Source organism: Carcharodon carcharias, chromosome 10 (assembly GCF_017639515.1).
Source record: "Carcharodon carcharias isolate sCarCar2 chromosome 10, sCarCar2.pri, whole genome shotgun sequence".
Classification (NCBI taxonomy): domain Eukaryota; kingdom Metazoa; phylum Chordata; class Chondrichthyes; order Lamniformes; family Lamnidae; genus Carcharodon; species Carcharodon carcharias.
The window spans coordinates 62,047,462-62,072,424 of NC_054476.1; the positions used below are offsets into that span (position 1 = coordinate 62,047,462).

Consider the following 24,963-nt stretch of genomic DNA (forward strand, 5'->3'; position numbering starts at 1 on the left):
TTGCTCCCCATGCGGTTTCCTCTACATTGGAGAGACCAAACGTAGACTGGGTGACCACTTTGCAGAACACCTTCGGTCTGTCCGCAAGCATTACCCAGACCCCCCTGTTGCTTGCCATTTCAATACTCCACCCTGCTCTCTTTCCCACATGTCTGTCCTTGGCTTGCTGCATTGTTCCAGTGAAGCTCAACGCAATCTGGAGGAACAACACTTCATTTTCCGACTAGGCACTTTACAGCCTTCTGGACTGAATATTGAGTTCAATAATTTTAGATCTTGAACTCTCTCCTCCATCACCACCTGCTTTCCATTTCTTCCCCCTCTTTGTTTTTTCCAATAACTTATATAGATTTTTCTTTTCCCACCTATTTCCATTATTTTTAAATGTATTTCCACCCATTGTTTATCTCTACCTTTTAGTGTTCCCCCACTCCTACTAGAGCTATCTGTACCTTGGCTGTCCTGCTCTCTACTCTTAATTAGTACATTCCTTTAGATAATATCACCACCTTCAACACCTCTTTGATCTTTTGTCTGTGACATCTTTTGGTTATCTCCACCTATTACTGGCTGCTTGTCCCAACCAAACCGCCCCCCCCCCCCCGACCTTAAATCAGCTTATATTTCACCCCTTTCCTATTTTTACTTAGTTCTGTTGAAGGGTCATGAGGACTCGAAACGTCAACTATGCTCTCCTCCACCAATGCTGCCAGACCTGCTGAGTTTTTCCAGGTATTTCTCTTTCTGTTTTTGTTTTGGATTTCCAGCATCCGCAGTTTTTTGTTTTTATCTCTGATCAAAATCTATCCCATTTAGCACAGTGCTAGTGCCTCACAACATGATGGAGCGTAACCTCAATGTGAAGGTGGGACTTCACCTCCACAAGGACTGTACGGTGGTCACTCCTACCAATACTGACATGCTCAGATGTATCTGCGGCAGGCAGATTGGTGAGGATGAGGTCAAGTATGCTTTTCCCTCCTGTTGGTTCCCTTACCACCTGCCGCAAGCCCAGTCTAACACTATGTCCTTTAGGACTCAGCCAGCTCAGTCAGTAGTGGTGCTACCGAGCCAGTCTTGGTGATGGACATTGAAGTCCCCCACCCAGAGTATATTCTGCGCTCTTGGCACCCTCAGTGCTTCCTCCAAGTGGTGTTCAACATGGAGGAGCACTGATTCATCAGCTGAGGGACGGCGGTACGTTGTAACTAGCAGGAGGTTTCCTCGCCCATGTTTGACCTGATTACATGAGACTTCATGGGGTCCGGAGTTGATGTTAAGGACTCCCAGGGCAACTCCCTCCTGACTCTATACCTCTGTGCTCCCACCTCTGCTGGGTCTATCCTGCCGGTGGGACAGGATATTCCCAGGGATGGTGATAATGGTGCCTGGGACATTATCTGTAAGATATGATTCTGTGAGGATGACTATATTGCCTGATTAGTCTATGAGACAGCTCTCCCAATTTTGGCACTATTCCCCTGATGTTAGTAAGGAGGACTTTGCAGGGTCGAGATGGCTGAGATTGCCGTTGTTGTTTCCGGTGCCTAGGTCAATGCTGGGTGATCCGTACATTTTCATTTCTTTTTTGTGACTTTGTAGCAGTTTGTTACAACTGAGTGACTTGCTAGGCCATTTAGGACGGCATTTAAGAGTCAACCACATTGCTGTGGGTCTGGAGACACATGTAGGCTAGACCAGGTAAGGATGATAGATTTCCTTCCCTAAAGGACATTAGTGAACCAGATGGGTTTTTACAACAATCGACAATGGTTTCATGGTCATCATTTGACTTCTATTTCCAGATTTTTATTGAATTCAAATTCCATGGCGGGATTTGAACCTGGGTCCCCAGAGCATTACGCTGGGTTTCTGGATTACTTCTCCAGCAACAATACCACTATGCATTCCCCATTCTCACTTTCTAGAGGACCAATGCTCAATTTACTTACTCCTTTTCTTTTTAAATACCTGTAGAAATTCTTACTATCTGCTTTCATATTTCTAGCTAGCTTTCCCTTGTACTCTAATTTCTCCCTCCTTAGTTTGTTTTGGTGATTCTTTGCTATCTTTATATTCTTTCCAATCTTCTAACCTGCCACCTATCTTTGCAGAATTATGTGCTTTTTCTTTCAATTTGATACTATCTTTAACTTTCTTAGTTAGCCATCAGTGGTGCTTCCTTCCCTTAGAGTCTTTCTTCCTGACTGGAATGTAGCTTTTCTAAATATTTTGAAATATCTCCTTAAATGTCTGCCACTGCATCTCTACTGACCTATCCCTTAACCTAATTTCCAAGTTCACTTTAGCCAGCTCTGTCTTTTTGCCCTCATAATTGCTCTTATTTAAGTTTAAAACAACAGTTTTCGATGCACTCCTCTTTCCCTCAAGCTGAATGTGAAATTCAATCATATTATGATCACTACAACCTAGGGGTGCCTTCACTATGAGGTCATTAAATAATCCTGTCTCATTGCACATTACCAGATCTAGTATAACCTGCTGTCTGGTTGGTCCTAGAATGTGTTGCTCTAAGGAACTGTCCTGAAAACATTCGATGAACTCATCATCCAGGCTACCTTTGCCAATCTGATTCATTCAATATATATGTAGATGAAAATTGCACATGATTATCACCATAGCTTTCTCACAAGCGCCCATTATTTCTTCCTTTATACCCTGTTCTACAGTGTAGTTACTGTTAGGGGGCCTATAAACCATTTCCACAAGTGACTTCTTACCTTTACTATTTCTCATCTCTACCCAAACTGAATCTACATCTTGACCTCCAGAACTAAGGTCATCTCTCTCTACAGCATCAATGTCACCTTTAATTAACAGAGCTACCCCTCCACCTTTTCCTAGCTCCTGTCCTTCCCAAATGTCATAATCCCTTGAATATTGAGGTCCCAGTCTTTGTCATCCTGCAGTCATGTCTCTATAATGGCTGTTTGCCCTGGATCACACCAGCATCAGGAGGACCCACATTCTGGAGTCGCAGCACATCACCCACCCTGTCATCTTTATTATGTTAATTTATTTATTTTTCTTAATTAATTTATAATTAATATACACTGCTACTCCCAATAACCTTTACTACTGTTAGTAGACCTTAGAACTAATAAAACCTTACAATTGCAAATAAATTACACAAGTTTTGAAGATAAATGAGCAATTTATTTTTTATTCATTCAAGGGATGTGGGCTTCACTGGCCAGCATTTATTGCCCATCCCTAATTGCCCTTGAGAAGGTGGTGGTGAACTGCCTTCTTGAACCGCTGCAGCCCATGTGGTGTAGGTACACCCGCAGTGTTGTTAGGGAAGGAATTTCAGGATTTTGACCCAGCGACAGTGAAGAACCAGTGATATATTTCCAAGTCAGGATGGTGAGTGGCTTGGAGGGGAACTTCCAGGTGGTGGTGTTCCCATCCATCTGCCTTATGATTCTAGGTGGTAGTGGTCGTGGGTTTGGAAGGTGCTAAGGAGTCTTGGTTCACCAACCAATCACTTCTCTGTTTTCCTGTGATGTCACATTTTGATTTCTCTCAGAACACAGCCATTCTGCTCTGGAGCCACAGACTGGATTGGATTGGATGGCTTGTCTAGATTTTATTTTATTTTGGAAAAATATCCTTTATTCATAAAACATCTGAAAGAACATTACAAAACATTTCTAAATGGCCATCACAAAAAGTGCAATCAAATTCAACTTTTACGCATGGATCACGAGGTGCTTCAATACAATCAATGAATATTACAATCAATTCAATATGGTCATTCCCGACAATGTTGCACTCTTCGAGATGCTACCAATTGCCTTCAGGTCCGTTTTTTTGCTCACTCTTCTAGGTGCTGCTGACTACCTCCGAGTCCTCTTTTCACCCACTCTTATGGTGGTCGTTACTGCCTTGGATCCTCTATGTGCTCACGCTTCTAGATGCTGCTGACGGCTCCAGGTGCTCTTTTTACCCACTCTTCTAGTGCTGTGGACTGCCTCCAGATCCTCTTTTCACCCGCTTTCATCTTGGAACTAAATGGACAGTTTAAAGCACACTGTTTACAACCCCACACTCTCAACACTTTTCTGGGACTTTGGAGACTCACAGTCTATCCAATGATATCATGCAGTAAAACAATCTGGGCCCCCTTTAAGTTCTAACAATCAAACCAAGTTTGCTCTCAGGCAGACTTCAGAACAGGTCACAAGACTCTCTTCATTTTATCTTAAAGACATAGTCCCAAAACATAACAACCTTATAAACTTCATAATTGTAACAGCTCCTATTCAAAATTCTCAGCCTCGTGTTTAGATCAACCCTCCCTATCCTATAGCCAATAATTGGTGATAATGCTTTTAACCATTTCAGCCTCACACTCTAGAATTAATAATATCCCTCCACCTCTCTATCTCCTCCTCCTCCTTTATGACCTTCATTTAATCCAATTTTTTTTAACCAAGCTTTCAGTCACCCTTTCTAACACCTTCTCTGGTTTGACATCTATTTATTCATGTTTATATTTGTGAAGTATCTTTATATTTATTTATATTTGTGAAGTACAATTTTAACTGCTATATGAATGCAAATTGTTGTAATCATATACAGCCTAATCAGTGGTTCTGGCACATATATCCAATCCCCAGCTCCAAAAGGGTGGGCACCTTTGTCATGGGAATGACAGGTTGGAGACTGCAGTAAGACATGAACTTGTCATGACTTAAGCCACAGCTGCATTCAATATTCCATCAGCTCCGGAATAGTAAAGCTAAAGTAAACAAAAAGTACAATTTTTGCACTGATAGATTAGAAATTTTTGAAGGTTAAGTAAGCTATAATGTGCCAAATTTGTCTCTGGGTGTGGAGTCTGGAGGCATGAAATTTTGATTTTTTAAAAAGAAAACATTTTGATTAAATTTTCTCACATTTTGAGGTGCACTGTGATTCTTTTCCTTGCTTGCTTTTTTGTAGTTTTCTATGCTTTCTCTTCTCATTTTTTGTCTTGCTTTTGAAATTCAGTCTACTTGTGTCTCATGATAATGTAGTGCAAATTTTTTGATCCATGATTAATGCTTTCGTGACTTTTAAGTTAAACTGTAGCTTGAAGTTTAGATCAAATAGCCTGGGTAAATTTATAGAGTGTCATTGTCATTTCACTGAAGCTGTGGGTCAAATTCATTGCTTTCATGTTTCCCTCTTGAGTAAGAAATTGATTAGTTGCTTGCATTGATAGATGTGACTGGGTGGAAGTGAAGAATAAATACTAAGCACAGACCAACCAGGTATGTGCACAATATGTCCAAGCTAGTTCAAAAGTGCAGATCTTAGTGAAGCAAAATGTAAGGATAAAAGATCAGTATGATGTACATTGGGATACTCTGATCTGTTTGTTTATGACTTCACTAGCTAAATCATTGGGAGATTTGATTGGAATTAAGTGTACTACCTTCTACCCTTTTCCTGTTTTACTTTGAGTGATTACTTTGATTACATTTAATGCTTGAGTGGGGATGAAGTCTTGTGGCTCAGTAGGTAGCGCCCCTGTCTCTGAAGCAGAAGCTCTGTGTTCAAGCCCAAGTATTCCAGGACTTGCTAGCTACAGAAGGAGCACTCATGATTGCCCTGGCCAAACAAATAGATATTCACTAAAATAAAGCTAAATGCTGAAGATGCTGGAAATGTGAAATAAACACAAAGTGCTGGAAAAACTCAGCAGGTCTGGCAGCATTTGTGGAGTGAGAAACAGAGTTAATATTTTGAGTCAAATATGACTTCTTTGGAACAGGGGATGCAACAAGTGCAGAGGGAGACAGGTTAGAGTGTGTGAAGGGAGCAGAGAAATTAAGATGGCTGATGTCACGCTGACAGTTCTTAATGAAAAGATTAAGAGCAGGTAAGAGGCCAGAGGGAGAGCAAGGAGGAGGGAGAATATTGGAGATGTGTGTAAGAGTCTGCAGGTCAGGGCAGGAATCCTGCTCAAAGAAGTGAGCATGGAGGTGAAAGTGATAGAATAAGAATTCAACATCATGCTGAGCTCGAAATTCATTGAGGTGGGGCATAAAGGGATAAAACTGAGTCCTTTTCGAAACACAGGTCATTCAGCATCAGGGAGGGGAAGTCAGAGGATATAGTGAATACACGGCAAGAGGTGGGACTGGAAGAAGGGATGGGGTAAGAGGGAAGGGAAGGGGAGGAAGGATCCAGAGGGGCATCTGTATCTATAAGTTATTGGAGCTTGCATTCCTTAGCACCTGAAAGGAAGAAAATAAGTTTTTTTGTTAAGACGTCGGATGAGGTGAAGAGTCACATTCAACTAGAAATGTAACTGTTTCGCTTTACAGATGCTGCCAGCACTGATGAGTTTTTCCAGCACTTTTAGTTAAGTTGACATTCAACCTGCTAATCCTTCCAACATGCAGACAGTAAGAGTGGAAGAGATTCTTTGTCAGCCATTCTTGATGCAGATGGTGCTCCTCAAGCTATAATCATTTGTAGAGAGATGCCTACGGCTCCTCATGGACTATGGTTAAGAGAATAAAAATGCTTGAGTGGTGTGGCAGAATGTTTAACAAGGTTTATTATATTAGAAGAGCCATTTTTAATTGACATATAAGGGTATTAACTGCAAAACAAATTTACAAATGGCTGTTCATAAGCACAACTGATATAATGATTGAAACATAAAATCTAATATAAAAAGAAAAAAACACCTAAATCACAATGTTGTTATTTATGTCTACCAGATATTCCATTCTTTGCAGTATCCACTGGACAGGGAAGCCCCATACATGCTGGTGGAAACCACATGCTCTTTCTCCAGGACCACCCAGATACAGACATTATTTGGCAACATCTGAGAATCAGTTTTTGATGTAGATTGTTCTTGTTCCTCCTAATCCATAGGAGGACATGGATCTGTTCTCCAGTGGGATGAAATTGAATGTCCAGAGGGACAGCCAAATTATGCAGCATACTGGAGATGCCCCATATCCTGGGTAGTGGACAATACAACCAAAATCGATGTGTTAGTAATCTTAAAGTTTGGGTCCTTTATTAATGGATCACTTTTATTTCTCTGATTATGGCTATTCTTCTAGATTTAAATAAATCTGGTATATGAGACTAGTTGAAGATTAAAGAGTCATGCATAAATCTTAAAATGTCTTCAACAACTTGCTCAAGGACCACTCTACCAACCAGCCATAAAATAATTCCATGTTTTTATTTTCCTTTATTAAAACATTCTCTGTCTCTGAACCTCTGCTCAGGTAACTTTCTAGAGCTACTGAACTATGAATTGTAAAGCAGGGATACGAGCAGCAATTTTACTGAGGACGCCATCTTATGAGTACTGTTGCATCAAACAAACGTGCATGGATTAATTAAGGAGGCTTGACACAGTTTCTGGCACCCTCATCTCTGGGTCAGAAACTTATGAATTCAACCCCACTCTATGCAAACAATCTGATGCTGCATTATTGGAGGTGCTGTCTTTTGCATGAGATGTGAATACAAGAACCTGTCTGTCTGTCCAGTGGTTCAGACGAGCAGAAAATTCTACTTGGTGTTCTGGCCAACATTCTTCCCTCATTTAATACTTCAAAAAATTGAATAATCCCATTCATTTTCCTGCTATTGGTGGGATACAGAGTGCTCTAGTGTTTTTCCTACATTTTCCTAAATCTCACTATTTTCATTGTGCACAGCACTACGAGACACTTTGATTCAATAAATGGGAGGATTAATATTATAATTTAAATATATTTAAGCAAATCAGTGCTGTGTAAAAAAAGGAAAGTGATTATAATAAAAAGTAAATTGACTGAACAAATCTATCAGCCAGAAATCATGAATCAGCTTACACGTAACATAAACCTTTGATTCATTTTTCAGTGAAACATAAAACTGCTGATTTTGCTGTTTACTTGAGTGACAGGAAAAAGAGTGCTACGAGCTTTCTGATGAAAGATCTCACTTATACAGCATCAAATGATGTATATAATATTCCAAGGTTGGATCTTGCATTGCATTATCAGGATAGTTACTGTATCATAATGTGTCATAATACAAGATTTCAGTACAGTGTCCTTTAATTTACATGTTCTTTTATCAGACTTTAGAAGTTGTTTCCTCAAAACATAATGGTCTTCCTAACATAAGGGAATGTGTCCAAGTAAAACCAATTGCTTTATCCTAAAATAGGAATGAAGAGAGCTTCACCCACTCATGACTGATCATGACACTTTTCATCCATTACCAGTGTTTGGAGATTAGGTTAAGTGTTGTGATTATGATACAGTGAACTATTTCATTTGATCCATTAAAGAAAATTAATATTCCTGAACGCCCTTTTTTCTCATTCAGTTTTCCTCCCTCCTCTGACTCTTGTTGGAGAATGGTTCTATGGTGCCAGTATAGTACCTCATCCAACAGACCGTACAAATATGTACGGGCAGGTGATTCAACTGTGACACACACCATCGAAGTTAAACCTGATCCTGTTCTCACCTGACACATAAATACTTTCCAGCAGAGGTCACTGGATAGTAAAAAATGAACAAGCCTGGAATGATTTTTTTCCCTAACCCATTGAAACTGAGGTTAACAGTTCCCCTAACTGCCACATGTAAATTAGTTGTACCCAGTACAACCAGGAAATCAAAATTGGAACACCTAGAACCCTCACCATTTCTGAAGAGTACCACACCATGTGGTGTATTTAATCATTGAGATATAGGGGTTTGTTGTATCCGATCTGAAGATATTGTTTCCCAGTGAGAAAACAAATTTCATAGAGCAAAATAAAAGGTGGGTAGTTTATACAATGAATCCAATTATTCCTGTCACGTTAAGTGTCACTCATCACCCTTTGCAGTTCTGGATACTGTCCTGATTCTCCAAGACTTTTTAAAACCACAGTGTCACCAACCTGAGCAGCAGGTAAACATGAACTTTTATAAAGAAAAACAGGAAATGGTGGAAGTGTATAGACAGTCAATCGGCATCAAAGAAGTGAGATTTTTCATCATAGGAGCATATCCCGAGGAACAGTCCCACCCAAAATGCATCCCAAACCTTTCTCTTTCAGATGCTGTCAACCTTCCTTTCCATTGTTTGTTTTCTTACAATTAATATTTCCTCCTCTCTGGATTTGCTGGGATACAGCTCCATGGTGCTTGTAGCTTCTGGTACTGAGGAAAGTGAAGCTAAGCAACAAAAGGCAACAGGCTTTTTAACTCTGGGGAGAGGGACATTACATCCAAGCCCAATCTTGTCCTTGTCCAACACACATATGTATACACACATATAGTTAGGCATGATAATGATTCAGAAAGGGAACCCTAGCCAAGCCTGGAAAGATCAATTATAACACCCCTATACTGAGGTCAGCGAACTCAGCACTGCCTGTGGATGGAAACTGGGACCTACTTGGTTTGTTTCTGGTAGTGAATAATGCAACTGAATCACCGGGGAGCTTTTCTTTCTATTAACCCACTCACCATTCATCCACTTCCTGTAGGAGCTGCCAATGTGGGTGGGGGTAAATCTGGGAAACGGCAATTTAACTGCTCCTGGCTAACATAGGATGTCACAAGAGAGCACCATCGACAGCAAGTAATTTAAACAATTAAAAAGATCCTAAATATTAATTGTTTGAGGGAGGAGGTGTGAACATGTGGGTGTTCTGGCTGTGCAATGATCTCAGATAATCTGGTGTCTGAGGTGTTTGAATCATTGAGGATCTGGAATGATCAAGCAATAACTGGATAATCCGCAGCTCATGCTCACGCTCCTCTCTCCGCCTCTCTTCCTCCCATTTGTAGAACCTTTCTTCAGCTTTCCTCTGATAGTCCATGAAGGTGTTGATAATGGTGCCAATGTGTCTCTGAAACATGGTTCCTTTCTTCAGCTTCATTCTCTTCTTTGGCACTGAGCACTCTAGATGTTTTCAAAAAAGGATAGTTAAGTGAGACATGATCAAATTACTTGAGATAAAAAAGATGGGGGGGCGATGGCGTAGTGGTATTGTCGCTGGACTAGTAATCCAGACACCCAGGATTACGCTCTGGGGACTCAGGTTCGAATCCCACCATGGCAGATGGTGGAATTTGAATCCATTAAAAATCTGGAATTAAAAGTCCAATGATGACCATCAAACCATTGTCGATTGTTGTAAAAACCAATCTAGTCCATTAATGGAAATCTGTTGTCCTTACCTGGTCTGGCCTACCACAGCAATGTGGTTGACTCTTAAATATCCTCTGAAATTGCCTAGCAAGCCACTCAGTTGAAACAAACCACTACAAAGACACAAAAAAGGAATGAAACCGAACGGACCACCCGACATCAACCAAAGCACCAGAAATGACAATGGCAATCTAGCCCTGTTGACTCAGCAAAGTCCTCCTTACTAACATATAGGGCCAATGCCAAAATTGGGAGAGCTGTCTCACAGACTAGTCAAGCAACAGCCTGACATAGTCATCCTCACAGAATCATACTTTACAGATAATGTCCCAGACACCACCATCACCAGAGCTGGTAGCACAGTGGTATACAGTCAGGGGGAGTTGCCCTCAACATCAACTCCAGACCCCATGAAGTCTCATGGCATCACGTCAAACATGGGCAAGGAAACCTCCTGCTGATTACCACGTACTGCCCTCCCTCAGCTGATGAATCAGTACTCCTCCATGTTGAACCCCATTTCGAGGCAGCACTGAGGGTGGCAAGGGTGCAGAATGTTCTCTGAGTGGGGGACTTCAATGTCCATCACCAAGAGTGGCTCGGTAGCACCACTAGTGACCGGGCTGGCCGAGTCCTAAATGACACAGCTGCTAGACAGGGTCTGTGGCAGATGGTGAGGGAACCAAGAGGAAAAACATACTTGACCTCATCATCACCAACCTGCCTGACGCAGATGCATACGTCCATGACAGTATCGGTAGGAGTGACCACTGCACAGTCATTGTGGAGACGAAATCCCATCTTCACATTGAGGATACCCTCCATCGTGTTGTGTGGCACTACCACCGTGCTAAATGGGATAGATTTCAAACAGATCTAGCAACTCAAGACTGGGCATCCATGAGATGCTGTGGGCCATCATCAGCAGCAGAATTGTGCTTGAACACAATTTGTCACCTCATGGCCCGGTATATCCCCCACACTACCATTACCATCAAGCCAGGGGATCAACCCTGGTTCAATGAAGAATGCAGGAAGGTATGCCAGGAGCAGCACCAGGCATACCTAAAAATGAGGTGTCAACCTGGTGAAGCTATAAAACAGGACAACTTGCATGCCAAACAGCATAAGCAGCAAGTGATAGACAGAGCTAAGCGATCCCACAACGAACAGATCAGATCCAAGCTCCGCAGTCCTGCCACATCCAGTCGTGAATGGTGGTGGACAATTAAACAACTCACTGGAGGAGGTGACTCCACAAATATCCCCATCCTCAATGTTGGGGGAGCCCAGCACAGCAGTGCAAAAGATAAGGCTGAAGCATTCGTAACAATCTTCAGCCAGAAGGGCTGAGTGGATGATCCATGTTGGCCTCCTCCAGAACTCCGCAGCATCACAGATGCCAGTCTTCAGCCAATTTGATTCACTCCACATGATATCATGAAACGGCTGAAGGCACTGGATACTGCAAAGGGTATGGGCTCTGACAACATTCCAGCAATAGTGCTGAAGACTTGTGCTCCAGAACTTGCTGGGCCCCTAGCCAAGCTGTTCCAGTACAGCTATAACACTGGCATCTACGCAGCTATGTGGAAAATTGCCCAGGTATGTTCTGTACACAAAAAGCAGGACAAATCCAACCCGGCCAATTACCGCCCCATCAGTCTATTCTCGATCATCAGTCAAGTAATGGAAGGGGTCATCAACAGTGCTATCAACCCGCACTTGCTTAACAATAATCTGCTCACTGATGCCCAGTTTGGGTTTCACCAGGGCCACTCAGCTCCTGACCTCATTACAGCCTTGGTTCAAACATGGACAAAAGAGCTGAACTCCCAAGGTGAGGTGAGAGTGACTGCCCTTGACAGAACTGGAGTCAATGGGAATCAGGAGGAAAACTCTCCACTGGATGGAGTCATACCTAGGACAAAGGAAGGTGGTTGTGGTTGTTGGAGGTTAATCATCTCAGCTCCAGCACATCATTGCAGGAGTTCCTCGGGATAGTGTCCTAGGCCCAACCATCTTCAGCTGCTTCATCAATGACCTTCCTTCCATCATAAGGTCAGAAGTGGGGATGTTCGCTGATGATCGCACAATGTTCAGCACCATTCGCGACTCCTCAGATACTGAAGCAGTTCATGTACAAATGCAGCAAGCCCTGGACCATATCCAGGCTAGGGCTGACAAGTGGCAAGTAACATTCGTGCCACACAAGTATCAGGCAATGACCATCTCCAACAAGAGAGAATCCAAACATCGCCTCTTGATGTTCAATTCATTACCATCACTGAATCCCCCACTATCAACATCCTGGGGGTTAATGTTGACCAGAAATCGAACTGGACTAGCCATATAAATACTGTGGCTACAAGAGCAGGTCAGAGGCTAGGAATCGTGCGACGAGTAACTCGCATCCTGACTCCCCAAAGGCTGCCCACCATCTACAAGGTACAAGTCAGGAGTGTGATGGAATACTCCTCACTTGCCTGGATGAGTGCAGCTCCCACAACTCTCAAGTAGCTTGACACCATCCAGGACAAAGCAGCCCGCTTGATTGGCACCTTATCCACAAACATTCACTCCCTCCACCACCGATGCACAGTAGCAGCCGTGTGTACGATCTACAAGATGCACTGTAATAATTCACCAAGGTTCCTTAGACAGCACCTTCCAAATACCATAACCACTACCACCTAGAAGGACAAGGGCAGCAGAAAGATGGGAACACCACCACCTGGAAGTTCTCCTCCAAGTCACTCACCACCCTGATTTGGAAATATATCGCCATACCTTCACTGTCACTGGGTCAATTTCCTGGAACTCCCTTCCTAACAGCACAGTGGGTGTACCTACACCACATGGAATGCAGCATTTAAAGAAGGCAGCTCACCACCACCTTCTCAAGGGCAACTAGGGATGGGCAAAAAATGCTGGCCCAGCCAGAGAAGCCCACATCCCATGAATGAATTTTTTAAAAATTACATAGTGCCTTTCACAATCAAAGGCATTTCACAGTGTTATACAGCCACTTAAATACTTGTAAAGTGTAGGCACTGTTGTAATGTAGGAAGTGAGGCAGCCAACTTGGATACAGCAAACTCCCATGAACAATGTGATCATTACTAAATAATCTGTTATTGTGATGTTGGTTGCAGAATAAATATTGGCCAGGACAGTGGCACCCTTGCTCTTTTTCAAATAGTGTCATGGGATCTTTTATATCCACCTATGAGGGAAGGTGGGATTGTTGTTTAACATATCACCTCCCACAGTGCAGCGTTCCCTCAGTTTTGTACTGTACTGTCTGCCTAGAGTCTGTACTCAGCTCTCTGGAGTAAGTCTTGAACCCAGAACCTTCTGACTTACAGACAAGAGTGCTACCACAGAACCACGATGATACTTGATGTATCAGCGCAAACCTGTGTTTTACTCAATGCTCTTCTCTTTTTTTACCCTGGGAAAGAGAAAATGGGGGAGTGGCAGAAGGCGAATTGCTCCTGCAGGGGCCAGCAAGGAAACAAAGGACTGAATGGCCTTTTTCTTTGCTGTAACTATTCTATAATTCTATATGTGCCAATTCCTTGGGTGCCACCTTTGGTACTTCACCAAAGCAGCTATTCGTGATTTGAGCCTTAACAGTAACTGTCAACAGGTTAATAAATAATGATGAGTACCAGAGTCACCACTTGACATGTACAAAAACAGATAATGATCAGGAGCAAAAACTTTTGTAATTTTTTTTTCTACCTTGCCCAGTAGTGCTAAGGCCAGTTGCATCTTACTGCAATCCCAGCAGTCATCAGCCAAGATGGATTTTAGGACTCTTCTGATTTTTATAACTTTTGTGCTATGTTTGGTTTTGATTATGATGACACATTAAATATTCTTCTTTAGTTTTGACTTGGTGACTGTCCCTTTAAGTCCAGTTACAATACATAGCAGCTTAAAAGCCAATTCAGTTCAAAATCCATATCCCCACCTCATTGTGCTTTCATAACTGAAGTGCTGGCCTACTGGCAAAGTTCAAGGAGAAGGCCTGGCCTCTAAGGATTGGGGAAGGCTGGGACTGGCGAACAGAAGGCACCAACATTATGGAGTGATAGTGAGTGGAGAGAATACCTAAATAAGAGAGAAATAAGTGAGTGAAGTAATATGGCATTAGGCCCTGCCCTAATTAGGTCACAATCTTGTACCTGAATTGACTGTGCCAGTATTTCCTGACAGTTTGCTGGATTTTTTTTACCTTCACGGGATATAGATGTTGTTGGCTAGCCCAGCATTTATTGCCTATGCCTAATTGTCCTCGAGAAGGTGGAGGTGAGCCATCTTCTTGAACTGCTGAAGCCCATAGCGCTGTTAGGAAGGGAGTTCTAGGATTTTGACCCAGCAGTAGCGAAGGAATGGCAATATATTTCCAAGTCAGGATGATGAGTGACTTGGAGGGAATTTGGAGTGGTGGTTTTTCCGGGTATCTGCTGCCCTTGTCCAACTAGTTGGTAGATTACGCAGGTTTGGAAGGTGCTGTAGAAGGAGGCTTGATGAGTTTCTGCAGTGCATCTTGTAGATGGCACACATTGTTGCCACTATCCATCAGAGGTAGAGGGAGTGAATATTTAAAGTGATGGTTGGGGTGCCAATCAAGCAGGTTACTTTGTTCTGGATGGTATTGAATTTCTTGAATGTTGTTGGAGCTGCACTTATCCAGGCAAGTGGAGAGTATTCCATCACACTCCTGGCTTGTGCCTTGTAGATGGTGGACAGGCTTTAGGGAGTCAGGAGGTGAATTACATGCTGCAGAATTCCCAGCCCCTGACCTGCTTTTGTAGTCACAGTATTTATATGGCTGGTCCAGTTCAGTTTCTGGTCAATGGTAAACCCCAGGATATGGATACTGGAAATCCAGTGATGGTGATGCCATTGAATGTCAAAGGGAGATGGTTGGATTCTCTCCTGTTTGGGGTGGTCATTGCCTGGTACTTGTGAGGCGTGAATGTAACAGAGTTGTAAACAATAATTATTTAATTATCCAGCTCATACTAAACATAATTATGAGATCATTGCTCAGATACATACCATGTTCAGCTTCAGTCCTTTTTCTGCTTGTTGCAGCAGGAGCCTCCGAGGCTGTGCTAATCATCTCTTCTTCCACAGGGCCTTCTGTTTCTGCTACATTAGAAATCAAAAAAATAGTAAATGAGAACAGTAAGTTGTATCAGTCCCATTAGAACACAACAGAACTCAACCAAACTTTTCCCATTAGACCTCAATAGCATTTAGATGAACCAGTCTCATTAGAACCCACACCATTCAATGAGTTCCCTTAGAAGCCAACAAATTCAACAACACTTCGCCTGAAGGTGCTTCATGAGACGTAACAAAACTACCTGAACCCTTTATCTAATTTGTCCTACACTATGTCCTAAGCCTCAGATATAAATGGCGAATTCTAATCTGCTCGCAATATGGATTACATTCCATATTCTGAGGCTCAGTTCCATGTTCCAAGCCCGAAATAAGATGATAAGAAATAGGTGCTGGAGTAGGCTATTCGGCCCCTTAAGTCTGCTCCATCATTCAATAAGAACATGGCTGATCTGATTGTGACCTCAACTCTGCTTTCCTGCCTGCCCTCCATAACCCTCAATTCCCTTGTAGGTCAAAAACCTATCCCACTCAGTCTTGAATATATTCAATGACCCGGCCTCCATTGCTCTCTAGGAAAGAGAATTCCAAAGCCTAGTGACCCACTAAGAGATGAAATTCCTCATCTCCATCTTAAATGGGAGATCCCTTATTTTGAAACTGTGCTCCCTAGGTTCTAGAGTCCTCCATGAAGGGAAACATCCATGGGCCATCTACCTTATCAAGGCCACTCAGAACCATATATGCTTCAATAAGATCACCTTTCATTCTTCTAAACTCCAAAGAGTATAGGCCGAACCTAGTTAACCTTTCCTCATAAGGCAAGCCCTTCATTCCAGGAATCAGTCTAGTGAACCTTCTCTGAACTGCCTCCAATGCAAGCATATCTCTCAAGTTAGGAGACCAAAACTATATACGGTACTCTAAGTGCATTCTCACCAAGGCCCTGTACAGCTGCAGCAAGACTTCCCTACTTTTATAGCCCAACACCCTTGCAATAAAGGCCAACATTCCCTTTGCTTTCCTAATCACTTGCTGTACCTGCATGCTAACTTTTTGTGATTCATGTAAAAGGACACCCAGATCTCCCCGTACAGCAGCATTCTGCAGTCTCTATTTAAATAACATTCTGGTATCTAATTGAAAGAAAAAATATACAATGCTGCAAAGATTAGTGGTAGGCCAGAAGATTGGGAAAACTCTAGAAACCAGCAAAGGGTGACTCAAGACAAAAGGGAGAAATTAGAGCATGAGAGAAAACTTTTCTACCCTTCCTGCCAAAACTTCTCATTTTCCCACATTACACTTCGCCTGCCAAATTTTCACCCACTCACTTAACCTGTCTATATCTCTTTGCAGACTCTTCGTATCCTACTCATAACTTGCTTTCCTACCTATCTTTGTATCGTCAGTAAATTTGGCTACAAGACACTCGGTCCCTTCATCCAAGTCACTAATATAGATAGTAAATAGTTGAGGCTCCAACACTGATCCCTTTGGCATTATACTTATTACAGTTTGCCAACCAGAAAATGAACCATTTATCTCAATTCTCTGCTTCCTGTTAGTCAATTTTCTATCCATTCTAATATACCACCCCCAATACCATGAGCTCTCATTTTGCATAGTAACCTTTTATGTGAAACCTTATCAAATGCCTTTTGGAAATTCAAATAAACTACATCTATTAGCTCCCCTTTATCTGCCCTGCTTGTTACATCCTCAAATTACTCTAATAAATTTGTCAAACATGATTTCCTTTTCAAAAAACCATGTTGACTCTGCTTGATTGTATTATGATTTTCTAAATGTCCTACTACTACCTCCTTAATAATGGATTCTAGCATTTTCCCAATGACAAATTATAGGCTACCTGCCCTATAGTTTCCTGCTTTCTGTCTCCCTCCTTTCTTGAAAAGAGATGTTAGGTTTGGGTTTTCTGATCCACTGGGACCTTTCCAGAATCTAGGGACCTGTGGAAGATTACAGCCAATGCATTCTCTATCCCTACAACCACTTTCTATAAGACCCTAGATGCAGGCCACCAAGTCCAGGGACTTGTCAGCCTTTAGTCCCATTAGCTTTCCCACTATTCTAATGATTGTGATTGCTTTGAGTTCCTCGCACCTTTTTACCTCTTGATTTTCCACTATTCTTGAGAATAGTGTTTTCTGTTGTGAAGACAGTTACAAAATACACATTCAAATTCTCTGCCATTTCCTTGTTTCCCATTATTAATTCCCCAGTCTCAATCTCTATGGGACCAACACTCACTTTCACTATTATTTTCATTTTTATATACTTTTTAAAGTTTTTACTGTCTGTTTTTATATTTCTTGCTAGTTTTCTCTCATACTCTAATTTCTCCCTTTTTTCTTAAGTCACCCTTTGCTAGTTTCTAGAATTTTCCCAATCTTCTGGCCAACCACTAATCTTTGCAGCATTGTACATTTTTTCTTTCAATTAGATACCATCCTTAACTTCCTTAGTTCATGGATGGTGCATCCTTCTCACAGAAAAATAATATTAAGTATTTTCTCCTTTGGATTTCAATTTCATTTTTTGATTGTCTGTTCAACTTTATTTTATAGGGCAAAAAATCAAAATGATCAATTTTATATATGTAACAAATATAAACTTTTGGGACTGCAATGAATGTGGAGTTTCTCCTAGCCTTTTGAAAGGCCCAAGCGAACAATATAAAGCAGCTTAAAAGCCGAATTAGTTGAGAATTCATGTCCTTGGCTCATTGCACTTTCATAACTGAAGTGCTGGCTTACTGGCAAAGTTCAAGGAGAAGGCCTGGCCTGAGAATGTCTAAGGGTTGGGGAAGATAGAGGGCAGGCTGGGACAGATGAATAGCAAGCACCAACATTACGGACATTTTGGATTGTCAACGGGTGGAGACAATGCATAAATAATACTTGAATAATACTAGTATTAGGCCCTTCCATCACTAGGTCAGAATCTAGTACTTGTGATATTATTCATACCATGATTAGCCAATCGATTACTCTCCAAATCTAAGAAATAACAGTCAAGAAGATCAGATCTATGTAATCGCCTCTCTCGCCAGCCTCCTCACCACCTGTGAGCAATGCTACAGCAGATTTTCTAGTATGTAGATAATATTGATGATCATCAAAATTATCACAAGCAAATAGACTCCTTCTGGAAAATGCTTGTGATTATCAAGTGGGAGTTGGCTTGTGCTTGGCTATGATGCTCTCCGTAGGGCAACAGCCCCACCAAAATGCTTTCTCTAGGTTCCCATATTATTGGAGTTTATTTTGATAAGGTACCAGAGTGAAACTGCTCCAACATAAATCAGCATCTTAAGGAGACACCAAAAGAAAACTGAGAAGAAGGATTTCTCTGGAGTACAGACACTAAGACTAGTAAAGGTAACAGGCTAAACTTGTCTATACTTTGACCAGCAGAGATGTGAAAACAGGAAATCAAGCACTGAATTTAATGAATATTGCCATTCCCTCTCTTTCAGTCAGCCATGTGTCTGACAGATCGTAGAAACCTGTCACCATATTTGACAGTCTCCAAACTACCAAGAAATATTCGCAGGTAGAACTTCTGTTTTCCTAATATGGGATACAGATCCTACCTCTATAGGGGCACCTCCCTCCACCACCCGCTTAAGTCCAAACAGCTTAGGAGCAAGTTTACAATAGCCAAAGCTGAGGGACCTCTAAGCATTTGTAGGGGTATTACAAGAGTTTAACAATCTAAAACCATGCAGCTCACCAGAAAATAGTAAGTTTTCCACTTTCGTTCAGCTAGGGCAACTCTAACCAATAAAGCATTGGCCTGCAACTAAATGGGAAAACCCCAGCCTGTTCTGTCCCTCTACGTCCCAGCAGTCAGAAAGGTTAGCTGGTAAGTCAGCAATCAATCCCAAGAGAATTGCTGATCTTTCTAGCTGATGTATCAGATTATGGATTCTACCACAGGAAATGGAGTCAATTTCCACCCACCATTCCAATTTACCACTGTGTGAAAGCAATCATAAAGAGATTCTTCTTACCATTTCCCCACCCACACCCCTCCACACAAAAAAGAATGCCATTCTCTCTGCTCACAATATTATTACTTGCATCAATCACTAGTTTGGGTACATGTTGGCATTTATTCCTTGCCTTTCCATTATCATTGTTGTTTATACATACCTGTAACACTGCCTGCTCCAGACTGTGGTTCAGGCAGAACTTTATCTTCTTCCTCATCTCTGCTGATGGCAACAGCTGGTTGGACATAGCATGCTGTGAGAGTTAAGATTTACAGTCTGTCAGTGCTCAGCCTACAAGATGTGTCCTCCTCCCTCATTATAAATTTGGGTAGAGAGATCAGTAGTTAGAGCATGCAGTTTACACTGTTCTCATGAAGATTCATATCTGCAAACCAGTTTTTTTTCTAAATAGTTTTCTCCCACATCTCTCTCCAAGGTGTTTATTGGAGTACAGTTCCACAGGTGAGATAGTTCACCCAGTGGCCATTATTTATTTAGTGAGCATCGGCAGGATATCTAACCTAAATATATATATTTTTGTTTATGGGATGTGGGCATCGCTGGCTAGGCCAGCATTTATTGCCCTTGTTCAGAGAACATTTAAGAGTCAACCACATTGCTGTGGGTCTGGAGTCACATGCAGTTCATGTAAGGGCAGCAGATTTCCTTCCCTAAAGGACATTATGAAAATCGGCAATGGTTTTGTGGTCATCATCAGACTTTTAATTCCAGATTTTTATTGAATTCATGGTGGGATTCAAACCCAGGTGCCCAGAGCATTACCCTGGATCTCTAGAACACTAGTCCAGTAACAATACTATGCCACCACCTCCCCCAAATCCAATCCTATCCTTATCCCACATCCACTCATTCGCATTATCTCCAGGTTCACTGGATACCAATCAGAAACAGAAAAATCTGAGTAAATTTCCCTTCCCTTTATCACCATCCTGAATTAGATCAGAAGCTTGGCACAGACTAGGAATAGAACTTCGGACCTTCTGGGCTGTGTAAGCCAGTTCTTCATTTCTGTAACTAACCAAGTCAATGGGAAAGCAATAATTATCTGTTGCAATTGGTGGCGGTGCATTAGCACACCCATAGGGCTGGATTTTGCCAACTGAAAGGAAGTCCCGACACCAGGGTCAATTGCAGGTCTGTGGCCACATGGGCATGTGGTGAAATATCATCTGTGATTTTCCCTTCTGCATCCAATTAATATCCAGTACGCCAAAAGCTGACCAAAACAGATGTTGGGCAGAGGACTTTCAGGCAGTTCAAAGGAAGGTGCCATATTTAAAGACCAGTCTACTTTTTCATACAGGCTGCAAACATAGAAGGCATTTGAAGGGATGCAGAACAAGAGTGGTTGTGGAAGGGCTGAGGTCAGAGGAAGGGTGATTCCATGGTTCAGTCATGGCTCCCTGAAAGTTCTCCTGCAGGTGGTGAGGGAATAAGAGAGCTTTATGTTTGCAGTACATGGGAGGAGGTCAACAAGCCTCACAAAGAAGACATGGCTGGAGGTGATCCAGGAAGTCAGAAGCCATAGAGTGGTTGCACAAACATAGATGCTGTGCCGGAAGCATTTCAATACCTGCTGCGGTTTGGCAAGGTAAATGACATTCATAATTGCAAGCCTTTATGTCCTAAGTGCAATCCATGAGGTATAAAGCAATGTGGCAAATCAATGCATCGAGCATAACCAGGGACCAACATCCACAGTGACACATAGAGCTGTCTCACACTAATGGCCCATGATCAGCCAGAGTTGATCATTACATTGACAAGACTGAATGGCTGAATGCATCAGGCCTCCCAGTGGTGCAATGCTAGACATATAAAGAAGCACAGACTGATAAGCACAGCTGAACAATGAGACAGGACCAGCACTGTGTATGTATATAGCTGCAGGAGAAGCGCAGTCAGTTTTCAAAAATCTTTCATGGGATGTGAGCATCTCTGGCAAGGCCAGCATTTGTAACCCACCCCTAATTGTCCTTGAGAAGGTGGTGGTGAGCCACCTTCTTGAACCACTGCAGTCCATGTGGTGTAGGTGCACCCACAGTGCTGTCAGGGAGTTCCAGGATTTTGATCCAGTGACAGCGAAGCAACAGTGATATAGCTCCAAGTCAGAATGATGCGTGGCTTGGAACAGAGGAGGCTTGGGAACACCTAACTGAAATGTATAAAATTATGAGGTGTCTAGATGGAAATGGAGAGGGAGGTGCTATTCCCCTTTGTTGAGGAGTCCAAAATCAGGAAGCATGGATTTAGAGTATGAGGTACGAGGTCTAGCGGGGATTCAGGAGAATTTTTTTTTCATCCAACAGTGGTGCGGATTTGGAACTCACTGAAAGGGTGGTAGAGGCAGAAACCTTGATAACATTTAAAAAGTACTTGGCTATGCATCTGAAGTAGCTACACACCAAGAGATGGAAAGAGGATTAGGCTGGATATCTACTTGTTGGAATAGCGTCCTTCAGTGTTGTAAATTTCTATGAATATATAATTGTCCTAACAATGTGCATAAATTTAAAAGATACATGTCTGAGTAGGTGAGCAGCAGTCATTGGATTTCAAAATAATTAATTGTATGAGATATTTCTGAGCAATGTAACAGGGCACTTTTTAAAGCAGTCTTTTCTTTCATATTAATTGATTGTTCCTAATGAGTGACAAGAGACACGTTTGTACAACACTGGTATCAACCTGGCAATGTGGAAAACTGCCCAGTTTTGTCCTGTACACAAAAAGCAGGTCAAATCCAACCCGGCCCATTACTGCCCCATCAGTCTACCCTCGATCATCAGCAAAGTGATGGAAGGGGGCATGAACAGTGCAATCAAGCGGCACTTGCTCAGCAATAATTTGCTCACTGATGCTCAGTTTGGGTTCCGCCAGGGTCACTCGTCGGCTGACCTCATTATAGCCTTGGTCAAACATGGACAAAAGAGCTGAACTCCAGAGGTGAGGTGAGAATGACTGCCCTTGACATCAAGGCAGCATTTGACCGAGTGTGGCATCAAGGAACCCTAGCAAAACTGGAGTCAATGGGAATCAGGGGGAAAACTCTCTGCTGGTTGGAATCATACCTAGGACAAAGGAAGATAGTTGTGGTTGTTGGAGGTCAGTCATCTCAGCTTCAGTCATCTCACTTCAGGAGTTCCTCAGGGTAGTGTCCTAGGCCCAACCATCTTCAGTTGCTTCTTCAATGACCTTCCTTCCATCATAAGATCAAAAGTGGGGATGTTTGCTGATGATTGCACAATGTTCAGCACCATTCATGACTCCTCAGATACTGAAGCAGTCCATGTCCAAATGCAGCAAGACCTGGACAATATCACAGGGACTGCATTGGTTCAAGAAGGCAGCTCACCACCACCTTCTCAAGGGCAATTAGGGATGGACAATAAATGCTGCCCTAGCCAGCGACATCCACATCCCGTGAATGAATAATAAGGCTGGAGGATTAGGAGGAACAGGAATGTGATAAATGAGCCAGCAGACATTTCTTTGGCTGGAGGGAGATAAAGACTGATTTTTTTTTACACTTAGGACTTCTGTAACCTGCTGTGAATGTTAAAAATGATGACGCCTGCTGGGGTTGGTGCTTTGAATGTTAAGGGAAACTTTAAAAATGATTCTTCCATCAGGTGCTCATGACATAGAGCTGCACTGGTAAAGAGCACTGATACCAGAAATTCAAGAAGCCTCAATTTTCCATTCATTTAAATTAACAACTTGCAATATATAGTGACTTTAACACAGTAAAATGCCCCAAATTAGTTAATGGGGAAAACAGGTATTGGCCTGAAACTGCTCCCCATGAACACCACGCCTCATCAGGAACACGTGATCAGAAAATCACCTCTTCTGACTGCAATCTGTGCTTTGGATGTTAAAGGAGGTGGCGATTTTATGGATAAGGAGACACGTTGCTGTACCTGAAATATTAAACATATTAACTATAACGTTTATATCAATAATTTTGTGGTAATCTTTTTATTATGACAATCTTACATCCACGTTTAATTTTAAAAATTGAAAGCTCCACTGCTGTTTTGTTGACAGCCTTTTTACTATGCAGCGTGAGTGGGCACTAATGACTCTACAGTGCTGTATTTCAGAGAGCATCAAAAGCTTTGACAGCTAAAAGAGAACCCTCAGAAATCCATATTTTATATCTTGAAAATTATCTGAAATTATTTTCTGTATATTTTATAAATAATTAATATTAATTTCGTTTACGTTCTCTCTCATTTATCAAATAACTCCCGTTATTTATGATTTTCTCGCTGCAGACGGAATTAAAATGTTACCTGTGACGTTTTCAGAGGCTGAAGATGCCTGGGGTGGGCCGTTTTCCAATTTCTCCTCTTCTTCTTGTTTGATCGTCACATTGAGGGATGATCTGTCCTGTGGCCCTTTGGCCTGGAGAGGTCGGCAACCCAGCACCGCGTCAATTTCATTGTAGAAGCGCATAGATTTGCACCTCCTGCCGGATTTCCTCTGATTAACCATGGTCCTGTATTCGTATTTAAGGTTCTTCACCTTAGCTCGGCATTGCTTCCAGTCCCGGTTGACCCCTAAGGCGTTAAGGCTGTTGGAGATCCTCACGAACACATCTTTATTCCTCACTGCCCCGGCCAGTTGATCCTGGATGGACCTATCTTTCCAAATGGACAACAAGCCTTTGATCTCCTCGTCTGCCCAATTTTTACTTGCTCTCCTTGCCATTGTTGAAACTGATGGTGATCATCTCGTTTATTCACGATTTTCAGGGAAATGTTAATCACTCGAGGAGGCTGTAAACTGAGAGGCGGCTTAGAGATGGTGGTGAAGGAAAGGTGATTGGTGTTGCTTTAGGCTCGTCTCCACCCACAAAAGGCAGCACAGAGCTTGAAGAATGCGTCATTGTGTAACCCGACACTGCAGCGTAAAGGCGATTAACGCGCATCCACGGGGGACTCAACACTTCCAAGCTAAATGCCGGTTCAGTGGAGGTTGTGAGGCACAGGAGCAGGTTCCAGACTGGAACGTGTGTCATCCACACTGATATTTTTAAAATTCTCGGTCTATAAAAGCGGGCGGGCAACGGAAAGGAAATACACCCCAAGATTTTTTCCTTATTATAAATCAAACGAGTTTAGACAAACCTATTTATTACGGTTGGTTGATGAGTTACATGAGACAGGAACTGCCCTTCCGCTGGAAAAATGAAAGTGACACTTGATCAGTAGACTGTGTATTACAGAAATTGCAAACCCATTAATGTATATGGCATGCTTTTTTTTGTCAGTCCCTCACCCTGTTTTCTCTCCATTTCTTCCTTCTCCCACCTCCTGAACAAATTGGGCTATTTTTTCGTATTGGTCCAATTAAATCAGGTGATGTGCAGTCTGTATGCAACTAAAAAAGCTTCTGAACATAGCTGCATTTCTGGGGTCCGTCCATCTTCGAGATGTGGGCAAGCGTCGAATGTTATTCAATGGGACCTATTGAGCCCTCGTTCAGCTGGGGTCACGGAATTCCTGCGCTGCTGCAAGTTTAAAAGGGTTGCAGCAGCAGAAATAAATTTCTGTTGTTGAAGTTTGTTCTGCAAACGCAGGATAATG

General features: G+C 42.2%; 1 protein-coding gene across 1 annotated transcript; it reads right to left on the reverse strand.

Annotated features, from left to right (window-relative positions):
- Positions 1–6,557: 6,557 nt before the first annotated feature.
- On the reverse strand, positions 6,558–24,216 carry LOC121283206. The gene is made up of 4 exons (XM_041197475.1): positions 23,668–24,216; positions 19,509–19,601; positions 15,259–15,351; positions 6,558–9,936 (listed from the first exon to the last, which is right to left on the reverse strand). Exons 1-4 carry the CDS (start codon positions 24,083–24,085, stop codon positions 9,644–9,646), a joined length of 897 nt encoding a protein of 298 aa, XP_041053409.1. The 5' UTR covers positions 24,086–24,216; the 3' UTR covers positions 6,558–9,643.
- Positions 24,217–24,963: the final 747 nt, after the last annotated feature.